The following is a 22,886-nucleotide window of genomic DNA, read 5'->3' as shown; positions in this document are numbered from 1 at the left end:
TGGTCTTTGATGATGGTGACATACTGATGGGGTTTTGGTGTGGGTGTCCTTCCTGTTTGATAGTTTTCCTTCTAACAGTCAGGACCCTCAGCTGTAGGTCTTTTGGAAATTGCTTGAGGTCCACTCCAGACCGTGTTTGCCTGGGTATCAGCAGCAGAGGCTGCAGAAGATAGAATATTGCTGAATAGCCAGTGTACCTGTCTGATTCTTGCTTTGGAAGCTTCGTCTCAGGGGTGTACCCCACCATGTAAGGTGTGGGGTGTTGGTCTGCACCTAGTGGGGGATGTCTCGCAGTTAGGCTACTCAGGGGTCAGGGATCCACTTGAGCAGGCAGTCTGTCCATTCTCAGATCTCAACCTCCATGTTGGGAGATCCACTGCTCTCTTCAAAGCTGTCAGACAGTGTCGTTTGCATCTGCAGAGGTTTCTGCTGCTTTTTGTTCAGCTGTGCCCTATCCCCAGAGGTGGAGTCTACAGAGACAGGCAGGCCTCCTTGAGCTGCTGTGGGCTCCACCCAGTTCGAGCTTCCCAGCGGCTTTGCTTATCTACTTAAGCCTCAGCAATGGCAGGTGCCCCTCCCCCAGCCTCGCTGCTGCCTTGCAGTTAGATCGTAGACTGCTGTGCTATCAATGAGGGAGGCTCCGTGGGTGTGGGACCCTCTTGGCCAGGTGTGGGATATAGTCTTCTGGTGTGCCCGTGTGCTAAGATCCTTGGTAAAGCGCAGTATTGGGGTGGGAGTTACCCGATTTTCCATGTGTTGTGTGTCTCAGTTCCCCTGGCTAGGAAAAGGTACTCCATTCCCCCTTGTGATTCCCAGGTGAGGCAATGCCTCACCCTGCTTCAGCCCTCGCTGGTTGGGCTGCAGCAGCTGATCAGCACCGATTGTCTGGCACTCCCTAGTGAGATGAACCCAGTACCCTCTTCTGCTTTATCTTCATCCATCACTTCTCCTCTTGAGAATATTTGCCTTGTTCCAGTCCCTTGTGCATTTTCAGAGTAACCACTCCTGCAAATGTCAGATGTTTACCTGTGAAAAGAAAGCAATAGATTGTTGACTTTATTTGTTGTGATTTCCAAGAGATGCTTTCCTACCCTCTGCCTACTTTTCTCCCTCTGTGGATAAAACTCTTTAGTGGAAATGGGCAAAATGTTTTGCTTTGATTTAGATTCCACAGGATGAGATAGTCAGAAAGCAAATGGTCTGAAAACAGGGAAGAGTTTAGTGTATTTTGGAAAAAAAATCGAGGTATGTCATTAACTACTCTAAAGGGGAACCTCTTTACTTGTGCTCCCCCAATCTTTTGCACATGTTTACATGAATAATTCTTTTCTAGAAAAAGGTATATTCTTAATCCAATAATTGCAGGGCCTAACTGTACTACACTCCATGCTTTCAGTATCCAACACCAACTTCTTATTTTTGTAGATCCCCTTACTATCTTAAAATGCCTCTCTAAGGATATCATTATTTCTTGTCTTGAAAGCCTAAATAGTGGCTAAATACTAATTCTTACTCACATGAGATGGCATATGGCGAGGGATGCCATTCCAGTGCAATTGGGGAAAAACTGCCCACTAACCCAATCACAAAGCTCTCCTAAAAGGAAAAAAAAAAAATCTATAATTCCAAGTAATGTATGTTGATACGCTCCTGATTCAAGGAAATCATGATTAAGTACCTCCCCCCATCCCCTCTTAAATGTGCGTTGTGCTTGAAAACTTGCTTCCAAAGAGTAGTATATGGAAAAAGGGAAAAAATAACTGTACAGTAGCTATTGTAAACATTACTAAAAACTTGGCAAATACAATGGTGGCCAGGTATTTGAAGTTAACATCAACCATGGAAGTCAGGTTGGTAGCATGCACACTTGGTTTGATGGGATAAGAGCAGCAGTTCACCTTTGTTGCTTTCCTCTCAACAACTCATAACCCCAGTCTCACTGTGAGAAGAATATCAGACAAACCCAAACTGAGGGATATTCTACTAAAAAAATCTGACAAGTATTTCTTAAAACTGTCAAGATCATAATAAATAAGAAAAGCCTCAAAAATTGTCACAGACCAGAGACTAAGGAGTTAGACAACAAAATATAATGTCGACATTACAGAAAAATGACATTAAGAAAAAACTAGTAAAACTCTAATGAAATATGGAATTCAGTTAATAGTAATGGTGCTCTGAAGAGACTAATAACATTTTTTGGCAATAGTAATGTACCAATATTGATCTCTTTATTGTGACAAATGGTAGTGTAAGATGTTATAATAGGGAAAATTGGTTGAGGGGTATACTGGAGCTCTACTAACTTTTCTGCAAATCTAAAACCTCTAAAATGAAAAGTTTATATATGAGAAAGCAATTAATACATTACTACTTAAAGTCATGCAAATAGCATCTGATATTAAATTTAAGAGAGATATGTAGACTTTTTACTTGTATTGATATTTTAAAATCTTTTAAAATTGGAAGATACAGTAAAAATAGGGTGAAGGAAAAAGAAATCTGGAAATGAACATTACTTGAATGCTATTATTTATTAGGCACATTTCTGAACTTTCATCCATCTTATCTCCTTTAAATCTACAGCAAGAGTCCCATTACATTGAGGAGAAAATTGAGGCTGAAAATATGGGAAACAACTCAGGGTCTTATAGCTACAAAATCCATAGAAGATATAATAATAAAAGTCAGGGAGTGGAAGAATGGAAAGGAGCTATAAAGGGCTGAGGGATGCGGGGAAGGGAGGCAGAAGGAAGAGGGTGAGTCAAGATACCCAGGACTCTCCACGATTTTGTGATGATGGGTGTGTTTTCTGGCATGGTGCTCTGAAGAGACTAATAATTTTTGGCAACATAACTTATAGCTGTTAAGGTTGAAGTCTATGACAGTGAATTTTAAATAGATTTGAGATCATTTTCTGTTTTCTCACAAGATTATATACAGCTATGTAATGATTTTATTTCCCATTTTTTATTGATAAAAATTCTTTCTATGGATTCAAGTTACACTAAAGTTTTCTTATAAATTCATATGAGAAAGCCTCAAAAATACTGAACTTTTTTACATTTTGGATGCCATAACCATAACTAAAGATACATGCCTAACACTGAGTAAATAAGCTTTGACACAAAGCATTGATGCTTACTTCTCATTATGTAATTTATTAATAAGGCAAGGATAATATATGTGTTTCTGTAAAATTTTCTTCTGAATAATTTTTTCTCTAACCTTGTTGCTATGGGGACAGGGTCTTTGTTTGATTAGACTCTTGGATACTCTGGCTCTCACTCTTTTCTATTATCACCTGGCTAGCAGGCATTTTGTTAAAAGATATGGCTTGATTAGTGTAAACAAATATCACTACTTCTGTTCACAGGAATAGATTGTTTTTTTTTCAGTCAAAGATACATCTAGCCAGAAAGAGTCTCTTCATCCCAGTGGTTAATAATGTATTTCATCATGAATTATTTTCTTCCAGTGTCAGACCATCAGAAGATATAAATTTAGGCATAAAATATAAGGAAAGAAGTACCTGCATGAAAGAAACACAAAAACCTTATTATGGTGAAGTTATAAAAAAATCATTGAGTAAGTAGTCTCTGTTGTTAATGTATTTTTATAATGTTATTTAATAGATTAGTGTGAATACAAATGGCTACTCTGTGTGTTGGGAATGTACCTATTCCTTAATAAACATGAATGTAATGTCCTGTGAACCCCATTTAACAAAGGAGAAAATTGAGGTACAGAGACATTAAGTCACCTGTCCAAGGCCTCACAGAATACTAGCAGAAAAAGTGTAAGGTCTAAGTCAGTGTGTTGGACCACTCTTGTATTGCTATAAAAAAATGCCAGAAACTATATAATTTATTCTTAAAAAAAGAGGTTTAATTGGCTCACAGTTCTGCAGACTGCACAGGAACCATAATGTTGGCATCTGCTTGGTGGAAGGTGAAGCAATAGCAGGCACGTCACAGGGTGGGAGCAGGAGCAAGAGGGAGTGGGGGAGGTGCTACACACTTTAAACAGCCAGATCTCTGAGGACTCACTACCATGAGGACAGCACTAAGCCGTGAGGGAATCACCCTCATGACCCGAACACCTCTCAACAGGCCTCATCTCCAACACTAGGGATTACATTTCAGCATGAGATATGGGCAGGGACAAGTATCCAGGGTATATCATTCCATCCCTGGCACCTCCAAATCTCATGTCCTTCTCCCATTGCAAAATAAAACCATTCCTTCCCAATAGTCCTCCAAAGTCTTAACTCATTCCAGCAATAACTTAAAAGTACAAAGTTCAAAGTCTCATTTGAAACAAGGTAAGCTTCTTCCACCTACAAGCCTGTAAAATAAAAAACAAGTCATTTACTTCCAAGATAAAGTGGGCGGTGGGGGGATGGTGGGGGGCGGGGCGGGTGAGATAGGCGTTGGGTAAACATTTTCATTCCAAAAGGAGAAATTGGCCAAAAGACAGGGGCTATAGGCTCCAGGCAAGTCTGAAATTCAGCAGGGCAGTCATTACATCTTAAAGCTCCAAAATAATCTCCTTTGATTCCATGCCCACATCCAGGGCACAATGGCACCAAGGGTAGGCTCCCAAGGTCTTGCACAGGTCTGCCACTATGTCTCTGCAGGGTACAGCCCCTGTGGTTGTTCTCATGGGTTAGAGTTGAGTGCCTGCAGCTTTTTCAGGCATAGGATGCAGCTGCCAGTGAGTCTACCATTCTCAAGTGCGGAGAACAGTGGCCCTCTTTACAGAGCTCCACTAGGCAGTGCCCCAATGGGGACTCTGCATGAGACCTCCAACCCTACATTTCCCATCTGCACTGTGCTAGTAGATGTTCTCTGTGAGGGGTCTGCCCTGCAGCAGGTTTCTTGCTGGGCACCCAGGATTTTTTTTTATATTCTCTGAAATCTAGATGAGGCTGCCAAGCCTCCTTCTCTCTTGCACTCTATTTACCTGCAGGCTTAGCATCACATGGAAGCCACCAAAGCTTGTGGCTTACTCACTCTGGAGTGGCTACCTGAGTTGTATTGGGCTCTTTGAGCCACAGCTGGAGCTGGAGCAGCAGGGATACGGAGAACAGTGCTATAGTCCTTGTAGGCCTGTGGGCCTGTGATGGGAGGGGCTGTCTAGAAGGCCTTCAAGGCCTTTTTCCTGTTGTCTTGGATATTAGCTCTTGGCTGTCTTTTAGTTATACAGATCTCTTTGGCAAATGGTTGCTCCAGAGCCTGCTTGAATTCTTCTCCTGATAATGCTTTTTGTTTGTTTGTTTGCCACATGACAGGGCTTCAAATTTCCTAAACATTTATACTCTACTTTTTCTTTAAATATAACTTCCAACTTTTAATCATTTCTTTGCTCCTACATCTAAGCTAGGCTATTAGAAGCAGCCAGGGAATATCCTGATGCTCTGCTGTGTAGAAATTTCTTCTGCTAGATACCCTAAATTATCAATGTTAAGTTCAAGCTTCCACAGATGCCTAGGCCATGAACATAATGCAGCTGAAGTCTTTGGTAAGGCATAATATGGGTGACCTTTGCTCCAGTTCCCAGTACGTTCTTCATTTCCATCTGAGACCTTGTCGGCCTGTACTTCACTGTGCACATCACTGTCAGCATTTTGGCTACTACCATTTAACCAGTCTCTAAGAATTTCCAAAATTCCCCTCATCTTCCTGTCTTCTGAGTTCTCCAGACTCTTCCAAGCTCTGCCGATTAGCCAGATCCAAAGCCACTTGCACATTTTTAGGTATCTTTTTAGCAATGCCCCACTCTTGGTACCAATTTTCTGTGTCAGGCCATTTTTGCATTGCTGTAAAGAAATATCTGAGACTAGGTAATTTATAAAGAAAAGGGATTTAATTGGGTCACCGTTCTGCAGGCTGTACAGGTATGGCACCAACATTTGCCCACCTTCTGGTGAGGGCCTCAGAAACCTTACAATGATGGTGGAAGGTGAAGAGGAAGCAGGCAATATCACATGGTGAAAGTAGGAGCAAGTTGGGGGTAGTGCCACACACAGTTAAACCACCAGATCTTGTGAGAACTCACTCACTATTGCAAAGACAGCACCAAGGGAATGGCACTAAACAATTCATGAAAAAATATATCCCCATGATCCAGTAATCTTCTACCAGGCCCCATCTCCAACACTGGGGATTACAATTCAATGTGAGATTTAAAGGGAACAAATATCCTAACTGTATTAGTCAGAAAATATGTGTGAAGTACCTAATACAGTTCTAAAAAAAAGAGATGGCACCAGAATTTTTATTCTTTCCCTTAAGTGTTTAAGAAATGAAGATGAATAAAATCTATTTTTGCTCTCAGAAATCCTGAAGCCACACAGAACAATGCATTAGTCTAGTTGTTGACTGACCAGAAAAGAATTATAAGACCAGTAACCTAAAACAAAGGAATCATTATTATACTAAGGTATATTGTTTAGAAACATAGATGAAAATCCTTCCTGAAGCTTTATTTTATATTAAAAATATGTTACTTACTACAAAATAATCTTTTCAACTTATGTCCAAGGGAATGTCACACTTTCATAGAGCAGATATGTTGATTTCTAAATTTCTGATGAAATTTTGCTGTAAAAAGCTGCCTAATTATTTGTTAACATTCAATGCCCATTTATCAAGTAATCTCCACAGAATTTTTGTTAGGTTTACATGAGATAGATATGTAAAGCACTTTGACTACTGCCTGGCATATTACAGCAACCAATACAATCTTATTAGTAATGTTGTTATTGTTATACCTCGGAGCATAACCTTTGGGATTAAACATATTTCAGCTTAAGTCCATGGTCTGCTATTTAACAGTTACGTGAACTGAGACAAACTACTAAAGCATCATAAGCCTCAGTTTCCTCATCTGTCTTAAGGGCACAATGAGACCTTACATGTTGTAAAGATTTCTTCTTTAATTTGACCTAGCACATTAAGTTTTCAAGGAGTGGTCCCTGGCCTAGCACCATAAGCATCAACTGGAACTTACTAGAAATGTAAATTATGGGACCCTCATCCCTGCTTTCCTCCATTAGTCAGAAGCCAAGGGGGTCACACAGCAGTCTATGTTTTAGTAAGCCCTCCAGGTAATTCTGATACCTGTTATAGTTTGAAATCCACTAACATAAAACAAGACTTGTTCCATATCAGCTGCTGAATATGGATTAGTTTCCTTTTCTTAGGTACTGAGCCATCATCATGACAAAAACCCAGTTCCTACCTTCACAGAACTAACAAAGAAACATAAAATTATATCTCAAATTGAGCTTTTATAGATTTCCATTCTATTATCCAATTATTACATGAAGCACAGATAATTTCTTTTCACTTTGTTCAAGACTTTGCTTTTAAGAGCATGATTAAAATAGATTTCTATCATCTCATTGTGTGCATAATAAATACAGTAACACAGCTCTGGTTTATTTGATAACATTATTTAAAAAGTACCTGCCAATTGAAAATTTTAGATGTTTTGTTAAACTAAACACTGAAAAAAATAGATTCCATTTCACAAAGGATACAATTTTCTTGTAGATAAAAGAAAAACTGGAGCTTTTCCAAAACTGCAGAATATTCATTTTCAAGGGAAAATAGCAGAAAAATACAAAATAAAAAAAATGAATGGGAAGCCTTGAGTTCCTTTTGGTTCCTTTGAATAAAAAGCACTATGGATTTATTTTGAACAGCTGTGTTTATAGGGTTTGCAGATCACTGCAGCTGTACCAGCTGAGTAATAGGAAGGTTAAATTTATAAACGTTAACTTGGAAATATGCTAGCTCTTTCCAAGGAATTAATGATATTGTACTCTTTTTCTCCCTGTCTTCCTCTAAAACCTGCTGTTGTGAAGGTGCATTTAGGTCATTAAGCATTGGAGTCCTGGAAGAGCTGCCGGAAGTGAATAAACCTGCTTTCCTTCTAGACCCTGAGAAATACTTTAGGAAAGAGCCAGAGGAGGAGCGTCCCCAAATTCCAGAGGCCCCGTCACTTTTTGAAAGTAAGTTCTCAGCCATCATACACCTCTACTATCCCTTTTCATGAAACTTAATCATTTAAAAATAGAGTAGAAAAGCATGAAAATAACAAGTGTTTGCCTTGTAGGTTGCCGTGAAACAAAGTGTGGTTTGACTGTTAAGATTTATAGTTCAGCTGCTGATCTGTGCTCTCAGATAGGACAGCCAACAGGCTGGGATATATGAAATGAATATTTTTATTTTGTTCCTTTTCTGAAGTTAGAATGCCACGAACACGTATCCATGAATCTTCCATGGATGAGAATCTCTCTCCCCAAATAACCTTAATTTTCAAAACCGATGCTGGAGGAAGCCATCATAAGACCACTTTAGAACACAGTGTCTGGCAATCTTGTTTATTTTCATGTGAAACACTCTAAATAGAGACGACTTAAAATGTATTGTCTTAAAGTCTTCCAGCTGCAGAGCTAGGCTAATGAGATGAGAAGACAAGAAAGCTTAAGTTGGAAACTATAAGTGAATGATGTCTAAAGATATAGAAACAAGATGTACAAAATAATTCTTTATTTTTCGGACTATTATAGTCTTCTGAATTCTTAAAAGTTTGAGGAATAATTCTGTAGAAAAATTCTTCCAGCAAAGAAGGGTCCTGTGGGAGAATAGGTAACACAACCTGATTCTCAGTGAAGCACTCAGAAAGCATATGGACACTGCAGGTAAGCTCATTTAAAATAATTAATAAAAAGTTCAAGTTTTCAGCTTGTAAGAATCAGAAAAAATCAGAATTAAACTAAGCCATCTGAGATCTGTGGTTTCAAAACTGTTAAAATCCTCTGAGCTGGGATTCAACATCATCCTTGAGAAATAATAATGTTTGCAGTAGAAAGGTGTTTCCTTATATCCACAGTTAGGGAAGTTTAAGAGTCTCCTCTTTGCTTTGTGCCTATGGAAAGGGAGAACAGCTGGTCAACATTTTTGTTGTTGTTGAAATTCTACTTATAGGCAAGGTACAGCTGTCATACTTCATTACCATAGTTTACAGTCTAATTATTATCAGGTATTTTTTTTTCTTTTTCTTTAAAAAAAAAACATTTTCTTAGAATTTCTCTTTGCTTACTCTTGTGTGGGTAATCTATGGTTTCTGCTCATTTCTCTTAAAAACGAACCCAGAACTTTAGGGCTTTTTTGCGGGCTCAGAAAATGATACCCCAAAATATGCCACTTTGGCATGTTAAGTGCTTTGAATGAAGTGGATTGAAAGGCCTCAGAACCAGTCTCTCTTACCTTCTCCTGCTGTCTACCCTGCTTTTCCTTTCAAAGTTCAGGGAGGGTTTCTCTCTGAAATTCCCCTATCTGACTGAGGAGGGTTCTTCCTAAAGAAATGCAACTGTATTGAACCCCCTCTCTAGGAATCTCATCAAACAACCGGTTAATGTTATTTATCAGAGGAGAAATTAAAAGTCATCACCACATCCAAACAGGCTATTGCCTACTTTTCTGGAGGGTGCTCTAAAATAACTCTTTTTTAACCTAAAAGACTACCTGCATAATAAGACAACCTTTGTTCACAGTGCAGTTCTACCCCTCACCTTTTAAAACTTGTCATCAGCTCTGCCAGAGCACAAAGAAACTTTGTCCTGGGCTATTTTCTGTTCCTTGGGCTCATTCATTTCCCCTAAGAAGTATTTACTCTTCCTGTAAAATTGCCTACCCCTCTCACCCTCCCTCCTCCACCCTGCCATTTGCCATTTCCCTCTTCTCTGTGAATAGGGTATTTAAACTTCAACCCTCTGGCCCTTCTTTGAGTCTCATATTTTGTGGGGTTTTCATGCACATGGGTACATTAATAAATTTGTATATTATTACCTGTTAATCTTCGTGTTTTCAATTTACTTCAATAAGCTCAATTGCCCAACCTCCAGAGGGAAGGTTGAAACTCCTCTACAGCTCTAAATAACTCTTAGTGTGGCTGATAAGGATTTCAGTCTGTCATCCCATCATTTTTCACCACGATGACTCACTTTTAAGAATGAAATGGGGGCTGGGCATGGTGGCTCATGCCTGTAATCCCAGCACACTGGGAGGCCAAGGCGGGCGGATCATGAGGTCAGGAGATTGAGGCCATCCTGGCCAACATGTTGAAACTCTGTCTCTACTAAAATACAAAAAATTAGCTGGGCATGGTAGTGCACGCCTGTTGTCCCAGCTACACAGGAGGCTGAGGCAGGGGAATCTCTTGAACTCGGAAGGTGGAGGCCAAAATTGCACCACTGCACTAGCCTGTTGGGGGGAAAAAAAAAAGAATGAATATGGGAAGTACTTATCTTGTCCTTGTGAGCCACAAATAGACATGAAACAGGAACGACCACTAAAAAAGATCCGGACATAGGACAAGGTTGTAAAGATAGTCCAGATACAGGTATACATACAGGAGGAAACCAAGACAGAAAATGGAGTCAGAATTGAGGTAAGATGAATAGGTGACAGAGAATATGCAAAAGCTGGAGGAAAGAAGCGAGAAAGACATGTAATGAAAGCAGAAAAGACCTGTCTTCAGTGGGTGAGAGTTCCTGCTTCTATGAAGAATCTTTTATGTAATCTGTGGCAGAAGGAAGCCACACATGAATTCTTCATATGGGCAGGGAAGATGTGTGGGTGAAGAGGTGGGGTTAATGGCTGGGCAGAAATAACCAAAATACCTAAAAGACTCTAATAAATTTTCAAAGAGAATTTTTTCCCCTGGATTTCTTATTAAAATTTCCTGTAACTTCCCCACGGTTTTTAAAATATGTTTTCTTTCTTTTGGTTTTTTATTTTCTTTCTTCAGTTTTTCTTCTTTTACTTCCCTATTTTGAAAGTGTTTCCTCTTACTTATCTTTTCTGCAAGTGAAAATAATTTTCTTTTAAAAGCTTCACCAACTTGTGAGAGAAACAGATGCAGATTATTGATGACATAGGACACCACCAATGAGGTTCCATGAAAATGCCAGGAAAAAAGTTTGACTCATTCTGGCTGGAGCATGGGAAAGAATTCAGTCACATTCGAGCTGGGACTTAAAGGATGAGTAGGTCAAAGATGAGGGAGAAAACAAGGAAATAGTGAGGAAGGACATATCAAGGTTGAGGAAAGAGCAGAAGTCAAAATGAATCCAAGTTGGCTACAATGAGTGACTTCAGGCATTGAGACATTAACTGAGTTTTACACGTGTTAGTAGAGGTAAAGTAAAATGTGTTTAGAAGGTGTTAAGTTAGAGGTACGGTGTGCCATTTACAAATAAAGTTCTGGAAGATTGAAGCAGATTGTATATACACTCTGTGATATCATAGTCTTTCACAAGCAGATACTGAAATAATGTTTGTTCATTTTTGTATTTAGCTTTTCCTAGGCTAGATTGCATATAGTAGCATTTGTGCTGGATGCTGAAGATGCAGAGATAATATGTAGATACCCAGCCTTCAGAGATCTTGACATCGAAGTGGAGTGGGGAAATAGATAAATAGACAAATAATTATATTCTACAACAAGGGCTATGATAGAGATACATACTGCATACTATGGGAACACATGAAAATCCAGAGATGACTTTTCAGGAAAACCAGAGTATACCCGAACTAGATGTTAAAAGTTAAGTTGCTATGAGCCAGATTGGGAAAAAAAAAAAAAAAAAAAGCGAGGGATGATACTCTGGTAGAGGAGTGGTATAGGCAGCTCTAAGGTGGTATAAATAATATGATGTGCTAAGGGAGTTACATGTAGTTGCCACTGGCTGGGTTCTAGAAGGAGCTTGAAGAAAATGAGGCTAGACAGGTAGGTGGGGGGCAATGGAGCATCTAGTAAACTATACTAAGGACTTTGACATTTATTTAATCAGAAGTAGGGAGCTATTGAAATATTTTAAGCATTCTGAATTTTACCATTTTATATCCTATATTACCTCTTCAATGTTTATATTTATTTGTATTATTCTTAAAGTGATTGTTCTAGAAGTTACAATGCTTTTTCCTGTGCTCTTTATTCCTTCTTGTGACACTAGGCTTTCATCTGAGACCATTTTCCTTCAGTCTGAAGAATTTTCTACAGAATTTCTTAAAATATGGGCCTGCTTGTGAATAATTTTCCCAGCTTTTAGATGTCTGAAAAGTGCATTTATTTCATTTTGACTTTGGAAGGATATTTTCATTGGATTTAAAACTCTAGATGTCAGGGTTGTTGTTATTGTTGTTGTTTCAACTTTTTAAAGTTAACATATTTCCTTGCATCCATAGTTTCTGTTTAAAATCCTGCTCTTAATATTATTGAATCATCTTATTCTGGCTGCTTTTAAAATCTTTCTCTTTAGCCTTGGTTTTCAGATGTTTTACTGTGATGAGTCTAAGTACTGTTTTGTGTGTGTGTGTGTGTGTATTTATGCTACTTGGGGTTCATAGAAAGTTATCGAATGCATCTTTCTTCAATTTTGAATAATTCTCAGCCATCATCTTTATCCAAATTATGTTTTATTCTATTCCTGCTCTCTTCTGTGATGGACTAGCAATTACACATATGCTAGACTGTTTAATTATATCACAAATGTTTTTGATGCTCTTTTAATAAGTGGAATTAAATAATGGAATAAATAAAATGGAAAAACATTTTATTTCTTTAGGTAGGCTTCAGTTTCTATATTTTATATTGACCAGTCTGCTTTTAAACCCATCTAATCAGTTCCCAGTTTCAGATTATACATTTATGTATATCTGAAATTATATATATACACACATATTTATATACTTTCAGTTTTGGAACGCCACTTGAATCTCTTTTATACAGATTATAGTTCTCAGTTAAATTTTTTTCATCCATTTTGTTCGTCTTTTCTCTCTGTTTTTGAAACATGTTTATAATGGTAATTTTTAAAATCCTGGTTGACTAACTCCAATATCTGGACAATCCTTGGATTGCTTCTAATACATGTTTTTGTCCTCTTGGTTTTTAGTCTCATTTTTCCTGCTTCTCTGCAAGTCCTGTAATTTTTATTACATGACAGAAAATTTAAAAGATCCATAGACACCAAATTTAATATTTCCTCTCAGCAATGGTTCACTCTTTCTTTAATTCAGCAGAGAGAATAAGATGCTGATGACCTTAATCCAATTAGGACTTGAGCCGGGTCAGTGCTGAGGTACAGGTTTAGTTAGGCTTAGTCCACTTCTGATTTCAAATGTCTGTTTTAGGTTTCTCCTTTTAATGGGGTATTGTCTCCCACATACTGCAAAACTGCAGAAAACATTACTCTGCATTTCCAGTCCAATCCACAGTCTCCCACACCACCCCAGGGCTCAGAGAATGTCCTATGGGAAAGATGGGCCAAACTCTGACATTTCTCTAGATTCCAATACATCACACCAACCCACATAGCCATCAAAACACTTCCAAATTTACTTTCCCATGATAGAGTCTCTCAGTCGAATGCAGGTCTGTTTCTTAGCAATGCTCAAACATAATAAATCCTCAGAAAGAAGAAAATACTTGCAATTTTAGCTCATCTAGGAAGGGCCCTACCATCTCTGGAATTAGTTATTTTGGTCATCATTGCTTCCACAGCCTTCTGATGGCTTTAAACATATCATTTGTAATTTATCTTTTTTTTTTTTTTTCTATCTGGTGCAGTAAGAAAGATAACCTGCAACTACCTATTAAATCCTATCCAGAAACAAAATTCCTGTTGAAATATTTAAAACAAAGTGTCATGACCAGATCTGCATTTTAGAAAGCGTTCTGAAAACTGTGGTAGATACATTAGTCTAACGGGGCTAGACTGAAGGCAGCAATATTATAGTAATGGGAACTTGTGTGCAGTCAGCTCTCTGCTTTTGAGTCATCACTTCACCTTCTACTATTTGTTTATATCTGAATAAATTATTCACCCTATTAAGTCTCAGTTTATTTTTCATCTGTAAAATTGGGATAATGATGCCTGCCTCTTGGAGTTATGTGGGTTGATTATAGCGCGATAGCTAGCACACTAACCATTCACTAGATGATACCTATTATGATTTTGAAGATGAGGAAAACCTAGAAAGGAAATAACTAGCTTGAGAGACATTAAGGAGGTTGAATTTAAAGGATTATGTACCCAATAAGAGATGAATACATGTATGTCAATCAGTCTTCTAGTTTGGGTAACTATGTTGAAGTAAAAAGACTATCACTGAGAGAGGAAATACAGAAGAAGATGATACAGAGTTAGAAAATGACATTAGTTTCTAAGATATGTTGAGATGGAGGTGACTATGGGACACTTACTAAAGAAAGCTGACACTTTTCCAAGAAACTAGCCATCATAGAAAGGAAAAAGAAGTGATAACTGAAAAGAAACTATAGTTGATAGGCCTGTTTTAGAATTAAGTTCAATATTTTTCTTCTGATTTTAGATTTGATGCGTGCGTATTATAGAAAATTGACTAGTAAGAAGTAAGCAGAACTCTAAGGAATATAGGAATAGGAAAATGAAAGAGCAGCCACTACTTCCCAGGCCTGAGATATATTGACCAAGGAAGAGTCCCACCCATCCCAGAGCTGCCTCACTGAATGGGAAACCCACAGAGATGCTGCATGTGGAACTTACCAGAAATCTACCACCAGGGTTTCAGGAGAAACTATCCATAGGAAGGTGCTGTTTCTCAGAACTTACTGCAAACCCATTAAGAGGGTACAGGGGAGGCTGTTCACACGGAAGAGTCACACAGTTGGCCTCTTGCTTGTCAAGGATATTATGGAAAACCATTCATGGAGTGGTACCAGATAGGTGGCATATTGCTGACAGGGGAAACTGCTAGCTCTGGGTTCTGGAGAAGCCTTACCTGCATTGCCGGAGTCTGGTGCTGGAAAAGCTACTGCAAGAGCTTGGTACTGGAGAAGTCATCCTATAAGAGCCTAGTGCTGGAGAAACTGCAGGGCAGGATTCTTGGGAGAGGAGCACAGAGAAACTGGAACTTGGAAGACAAATCCATTTCTCCTCCAGTGTCTCTCCATTGCCCCTTAGCCAACAACATGCCAGCTAGCAAAGGAGACATTGTAGGCTTGAGTCTGTCATCACAGAGCAGGCATCAAAAAGTTTGGGCAATACATTTGGGCATATTCTCATCTTATCTGCCCCTTCATGCTTGTTCTCCACTCCTGGTCCTTCTACATCATGTTAGGACCTTTAAAATTACAGTTTTATCCCCAGTAAGTTATAAGGTGTAACAGTTGTCTTTGGGGGTGGGGGTGGGAATTGCAATTTATAAAGAGAATAAACCATGGAAACGATAAAGGTATAAAGACAAAATTTTAAGTGTAAGACTGGTTTCAAAACAAAGTTCTACTACTTGCTAGCTTTGTAAACTTAAGCAATTCAAGTAAACACTGTGTGCCTTAGTTTCCTCAACTGAAGGTAGGCTTCATCTTAGTTATCATCATAATGTTTCTGTGAACATTAAATGATGTAACCCATGTGAAGCCCTTAGCAAGTGCCTGATACCTAGTAAGACTTGGATACATTTTATTTACTGGTAATGTCCTGTATTATTATTCAACTAAATAGTTCTACAGTGTAGGAATTACTATTCCCCACATTTTTTATATGAAGAATTGTGGCATAAAGAATTCAAATAACTGACCTAAGTTCACATAGATAGTAAAGCTAGAGCCTAGATGGGAATGCTAAAAAACTGACCCAGGTGTTTATGCTATTAATATTTCTAAATGCAGCCTCCCCTGTTCAAATAGTATTCAAATCAAATTCCCTAGTTGCTTATTCTTGCTCTTATTTCTAAAACCAGCCATTTTACTGTATTACCTCTTTTTATTATTTTCATTTAAAATTGTTCATCTTTTCAGAAGGATAATGCTGAATTAAAAAATCGTTATTATAAAACAACACTTCAAAAAACCTCAATTACCAATATATTTCTCCTGCACACTATCATTACAGAATCTACCTTATGTCTTTGTACTGCATTTTACCCACCTTGCTGCAATCTCCATAATTACCTCATGCATAAGTTATTTGGCAATTGTACAATGAGAGGCATTTTGCCAGTCTCACTTTCAATGTCCTAAACTATCACTTTGGAACTTGGGACGGTTTTCAAACACTTTAAAATCCCCAGGTGATGTTTTAGCCATACCTGCTGGGTTTTTTATGTCCTTTGGTATTCTCTTTCTTTCCCTTTCAACTTGAAACATCTTTCTTCGCACTTTCCTTTTAGCTTTCAAGTTGTTCCCAGTTGGTTCTTAAACAGCTTGAAACCCCTCTTTGATATGCCTTATTCAAAATCCTGGAAGCTACTTAGAACTGGCTCTGGGTCAGGTTTTGCCAGTAAATTCCCCAGGACCCATTCACATTGTATCTGTAAAATCTTTAAAACTTGAAACAGTGTGGAGAAAATGCTCTATTAGTGATACTTCAGGTGAATTGTTTTGTTGTAGCTGTTGTTGTTCTGTGAAAGACAAAGTGTATGAAACAAAGAGATGGTTTTATTCAGCCTACTGCAGTACGGAGAAAGTTCATTAAACAGGAACATCTCAAAGACAAGAAAGGAGGTCTGAGCTTTTGTAGAGATAGGTAGATGAGAAAGTCATCTATGTTTCTTATAGGACTCATGAGGAAGGAAAGAGAGGGTCTTAGAATATATGAGAGAAGAGGAGTCCTTTGTGGTTAGCTGTTTCTAGAACATGAAAGGGTAGAGAGATTTCTTAAATGTCTTCACTTTTCAGGAGCACTGGACTGAGGTAAAGTTCAGCATTGTCAGTCTCATCCACCTTTTGTTTAAGAAAAATGAGTATCACTCATTGCTGAACAACCTAGAAGTGATCCTAAAGCTCCTGGGTGGGGCAAAGCAGAGTCTCAGAAATAGTCTCTCAGGGGTTCTTGTTGGTGTTGCTCCTACAAAACCACTTGAATTTATATTGCCAGGTGGAGGCAAAGGTCAGCTGTTTTGAAGTCCTGAAGATCCTGGGAGAAAGGGATAGCTGCAAGGCAACCGAAAGTCTGTATACGGATCTGGGATGTCAGGTTTTAGTTCTTGGTAATGTCCTTAGGTGGGAGGGAGAAAAACTGAAAATATTAGTTTGGAAAGTAGTAGTTAAATGTGGGAAAAAAACACATAAGATTGAAAAGTTTGGAGAGTTGACAATTTGTGCAAGGTAACAGACTCCAGTCCAATTTGAAGTAAATCCCAAAAGTGGTGTTTCCAAGGAGAAGAGGAAATCAAATCTCTAATAGATAAGAAAAGTTTGCATATCCATCAGAGACTTGCAACTTGAAAAGAGGGACAAAAATAATTCAAAAACAGTGAACTCAACCAGAATCTAACAACCCAGAAGGGTGTGCTGGAGATAATATATAGGGTTTCATTGGAACACACAATGTTTCACGTTACCCCTTAAACTACAGGTGAAAAATATACACGTAAGCTTTTAGTAAAATCTAGTTTAATGTATCTTTCTTTTAGAATATTATTTTAAATCTAGCACCAGTAAAGAAAAATAATCTTTGATATTATATAAAAGTTCTTACTTGAACAAATAATTAAAATGCAGGAAGAAAGCATTCATAGATATATACATTGACTATATGATAAACGAGAGATTGTTACACATGGCTTACCTCAGAACCTTTTAGATAGTGAACATCTAGAATGAACAGAAAACTCAGGGGCATTTTAAAAGTAGAAATCCTTCCTATTGCTCTACATTTTTGTTTACATAACACTAAATTATCTCAAAATTCACAAATACAATACACACATACCAAAAGTTGGGGTCTATAAAACAGAAGTCATTAATATGTGAACAACATATTTAAAAGTTTCAACAGGTTCCAAGCAACCATTATTCGAGAGTCATATGAAAACTATTGAAGTATTTTGATTAATCATCACCACTCTTTCTCACCAACCAGTTGCTTTGTTGCCTGGTTGTTACTGGATAGTGGCTGAAATAAAAGGACATTTGACAATACTGACCTAGAGCTTAGATTTAGAAATCAGAACCTTGACATCAAGATGCGGGCAGTGGATAGCAGCATGGGCATCACCTGGGAGCTCCTTAGAAATGCAGCATCTCAGGACCTACCCCAGATCTGTTGCATGAGAATTTGTATTTTAACGAGATCCCCAGGTGATTCTTATGCACATAAAAGTTTGATAAATAAGGATGATTTGTCTAGAAGACACAAAATAGGACACAGAATAGGAGGAAGAATGTGAATTAGGAAGGAGTTTTCAGAATGCCGTACACTCATAGACAGGTAGTCATTGCATACTACATTACATAGCTGCCAAGTCCCTTGTTGCCAGGGTATCTTGTCAGTTTTGCCGCTGTTGTTCAGCTGATATAGTTAGTTGCCAATTAGCAGGCAAGGGAAAGACCAGAAGATAATATATAAACCAATTCTTCTGTGTTGAGATCCTTGAATCATTTTATTATAGAGAAAATGTTTTGGATACTTTCCTGACCACCACATCTTTCCTTTTCATCACTGTGAAAACAGCTTTTGGCTATCATTATAACAAACCTCGTCAGGCAGCCAAGTATAAAGAGAAGTGATGAGTATATAAATGTCATATTTTCCCAGGAAGGGAATAGTGAATGTAAGTGGTTACTGATAACACTAGATGTTAATTTTTAAGAACTTGGTTGTGGTTAAATGGATGTATATGTATATATATGATGTGGAGAATTACCCTTTTATCAATATTATAGGGTCCCCAGGTCTCTGGAATGCAGGGATTCCAAAGGGTGAGGAGTGAGCCAAAGTCTTTGCATGCCTGAAAGTTCCTTCATTCATGTGCTCATATATTCAACAAATATACTTTTTGAATCCCTTTCCATGAACCAGATACAATGCTGGGTACTAGAGATATATGGTATACAAAGGCAAACAAAGTCTACTGCTGCTGAATTTATTGTCTAGGAATAGAGATAGGTAATAAGTAAGTAAATAAATAAAGATGATAAGTTTGGAGAGTGATATTGATAAGAGCTAAGAAGAAAATAAAACAAGATAATATAATAAGGTGACATGAGGAAGAACATCAGTGAAGGTCTCTCTGACATTTAAGCTAAATCCTAAGATAGAAAGTTCTGCAAAGATGTTGGGCCAGAATGTCCCAAGCACAGGAAACAAGTATGAAGCCACTGAGAACAAAATTGACATGTTCCAGGGACAGAAAAGCAGTCACTGTTGCTAGAATGGAGTGAGGAGACAGGTATCAGATGAGATTAGAGGGCGATCAGGGGTCTTGTCATGTGGGACCATGTTGCCTGGGAAAAAAATCTGATTTAAGTATAAAGGGAAGCCTTCAGAAGATTTAAAGAGGAATGTGACCTGATGAATCTAGACACAGTGTCTGTTGCTCACTATTCTAAGCAAACTACTGTCCAGGATTCTAAATAAGTTATATGGCCTGGGAGGCAAGAAGTTGGAAGCTTGAGGTTCCTAAGCTTGTGATCATATAGGAACTTGAGGGTGCTTTAAGATAAGCTGTATATTTATTTATTTATTACTTTTTAAAAATGTCAGCTTTTATTTTAGATACAGGGAACACACATGCAGGTCTGGTACGTAGGTATATTGCACCCAGGTAACGAGCATAGTACCCAATAGGTAGTTTTTCAAACCATGCCCCTTACTCCATCCCTGTCCTAGTAGTCCATAGTGACTATTTGTATCATATTTATGCCCATTTGTGCTCAATGTTTAACTCTTACTTATAAGTGAGAACATGTGGTATTTGGCTTTCTGTTCCTGCATTAATTTGCTTAAGATTATATCTTCCAGCTTCATCAGTATTGCTGCAAAAGACATGATTTCATCTTTTTTATGCTTGCATAGTATTCCATGGTGTGTGTGTGTGTATGTGTGTGTGTGTGTGTGTGTATGTATCTCTGTGTGTGTGTATCTCGCATTTTCTTTACCAATCCACCATTGATGAGTACCTAAGTTGATGACACACGTCTTTGCTATTGTGAATAGCATGGTGATAACACATGAGTGCATGTGTGTTTTTGGTATAATGATCTATTTTCCTTTTGGTGTATTTCCAGTAGTGAGATTTCTGGGTCAAGTGGTAGCTCTGTTTTAAGTTATTTTAGAAATCTCCAAACAGCTTTCTGGAGTGGCCGAACTAATTTACATTCCTACCAATGGTGTATAAGCCTTCCCTTTTCTCCACAGCCTTGAAAGAATCTGTTGTTTTTTGACTTCATAATAGCCATTTTGACTGGTGTGAGAAGGTATTTTATTGTGGTTTTGATTTGCATTTCTCTGATAATTAGTGCTGATGAATATTTTTCCTATGTTTTTTGGCCACTTGTGTGTCTTCTTTTGAGAAGTGTCCATTCATGTCCTTTGCCCATTTTTTGATAGTGTTGTTTTATGCTTGTTGATTTAAGTTTTTCTTTTAATAGAAATTGGACGTTGAATCTTTGTCAGATGAATAGTTTGTGAATATTTTCTCCCGTTCTGTATGTTGTCTGTTTACTCTGCTGATGGTTTCTTTTGCTGTGAAGAAGCTTTTTTATTTATTTAGGTTCCACTTATCAACTTTTGTTCTTGCTACCATTGCTTTTTGGAGCTTAGCCAAAAATTCTTTGCTGAGACTGATGTCAATAAGGGTATATCCTAGATTTTCTTCCAGAAATTTTCTAGTTTTGGGTCTTATATTTAAATCTTTAATTCATCCTTAGTTAATTTTTGTATATATGTTGAAAGGTAAGGGTCCAGTTTCAATTGTCTGCATATGGTTAGCCAGTTATCTCAGCACCATTTATTGAACAGAGAGTCATTTTTCCATTGGTTGTTTCTGTAGGCCTTGTTGAAGATCAGATGGTTGTAGGTAGGCAGCGTTATTTTTGAGTTATTTTATTCTTTTCCATTAGTCTATGTGTTTGTTTTTGTGTCAGTAGCATGCTGTTTTGGTTACTGTGGCCTTATAGTATAGTTTGAAGTCAGGTAATGTGATGCCTCTAGCTTTGTTCTTTTTGCTTATGATTCCTTCAGCTATTTGGGCTCTTTATTTTTGGTCCAATTTGAATTGTAGAATAGTTTTTTTCCAATTCTTAAATGAATGACATTTATTGTTTTGTGAGGAAGCATGTGGTTGATCTTAGAATATGTTCTGTGTGCAGATGAGAAGAATATATATTCTGTTGATTGTTCGGTGGGGTGTTCTGTAGGTGTCAATTAGGTCCAACTGATAAAGTGTAGAGTTTAAGCCTAGAGTTTCTTTGTTAGTTTTCTGCCTTGATGACCTGTTTAATGTTGTCAGTGGGGTGTTGAAGTCTCTCAGTATTATTGTGTGGTTGTCTAAGTTTTTTCATAGGCCAAGAACATGTTTTATGAATCTAGATGTTCCAATGCTGGGGATGTGTATATTTAGGATAGTTAAATCTTCTTGTTGGATTATATGCATATGCCCTTCTTAATTTTTATTTGTTTAAAATCTGTTTTATCTGGCTTAAGAATAGGGACTCCTGCTCTTTTTTGTTTTCTGTTTCAATGGGAGAAGTTTGTCTGTTTCTTTACCGTGAGCCTGTAGGCATTTTTACATGTGAGATGGGTCTCTTGAAAATATCAGATGATTGGGTCTTGTTTTTGTAACCAGCGTGCCACACTATGTCTTTTAAGTTAGGTTTATAGCCCATTTACATTCAGGGTTAGTATTTGTATGTGAGATTTTGATCCTGTCATTATGTTCTTAGCTGGTTGTTATGTAGACTTGATCGTATAGTTGCTTTATAGTGAACTGTGGGCTATGCACTTAAGTGTGTTTTTGTGGTAGCAGGTGCTCTTCTTTTGGTTCTGTATTTAAGATGCCCTTAAGAGACTCTTGTAATTATGGCTGATCCCATTGAGATAAATTCCCTCAACATTTGCTTGTCTGAGAAAGATTTTATTTCTCTTTTACTTATGAAGCTTAGTATGGAGGGATATGAAATTATTGCATGGAATCTTTTTTCTTTAAGTATGTTGAAAATAGGTCTCCAATCCCTTTTGGCTTGTGAGGTTTCTTCTGAGAAGTCTACTGCTAGCCTGATGTGGTCTTTCTGTATGTGACTTGACTAACTGCCTTTAAGATATTTTTTTTTCTTTTGCATTGACTTTGGTGAATCTGCTAACTATGTGCCTTGGGGATGGCCCTCTTGTATAGTATCTTGCCAGGGTTCTTTGTATTTCTTGTATTTGTGTGTCAACCACTCTAGCAACATTGGGGAAATATTTGTGGACTATATCCTCAAATATATTTTCCAAGTTGCTTATTCTGTCTCCTCTTAGGATTATCAGTGCATCCTAGATTTGGTCTCTTTACATAATGTCATAGTTTTCAGAGATTTAGTTCATTTTTTATAAATTCTATTTTTGTCTGAGTTGATTTGAAGAACCAGTCTTTGAGTGCTGAAGTTTTTCCTCAGCCTGGTCTATTCGGCTGTTAAAACTTCCAGTTGTATTATAAAATCCTTGTAGTAAATTTTTAAGTTCTAGAAGTTCAGTTTGGTTCTTTCTTAAAATAGCTATTTAATATTTCAGCTCTTGGATCATTTTACTGGATTCCTTGGGTTCCTTACATTGGGTTTCAGCTGTGTCCTAAATCTTGTTGTGCTTCCTTGCCATCCAGATGCTGAATTCTATGTCTAAGTTATGTATTCAAGTAGACATAAATTTTCTTGTTTTCTCAACTTTCATTTTTATTTATTTGTTTTTATTTTTATTTTACTTTGAGTTCTAGGATACATGTGTAGAACGTGAAGGTTTTTTACATAGGTATGCATGTGCCATGGTGGTTTGCTGCACCTATCAAGCTATCATCTAGGTTTTAAGCCCCACATGCATTAGGTATTTATCCTAATGCTATCCCTCCCCT

At 37.7% G+C, this 22,886-nt stretch overlaps 1 protein-coding gene across 1 annotated transcript in view; it reads left to right on the top strand.

Moving 5' to 3' along the window:
* WDR49 (WD repeat domain 49) overlaps positions 1–22,886 on the top strand; it is a 181,871-nt gene that overhangs the window by 152,093 nt on the left and 6,892 nt on the right. Inside the window, exons 17-18 of the mRNA XM_011998220.1 lie at positions 3,479–3,588; positions 7,874–8,020. Of these exons, the coding sequence (XP_011853610.1) occupies positions 3,479–3,588; positions 7,874–8,020 (257 nt within the window). The remainder of the gene's footprint in view (positions 1–3,478; positions 3,589–7,873; positions 8,021–22,886) is intronic.

The sequence above is a fragment of the Mandrillus leucophaeus genome, unplaced genomic scaffold, assembly GCF_000951045.1.
Source record: "Mandrillus leucophaeus isolate KB7577 unplaced genomic scaffold, Mleu.le_1.0 Scaffold561, whole genome shotgun sequence".
In the NCBI taxonomy this organism is placed as follows: domain Eukaryota; kingdom Metazoa; phylum Chordata; class Mammalia; order Primates; family Cercopithecidae; genus Mandrillus; species Mandrillus leucophaeus.
The sequence above is the reverse complement of the archived record's forward strand: the minus strand, read 5'-3'. Positions and strand labels throughout refer to the sequence as shown.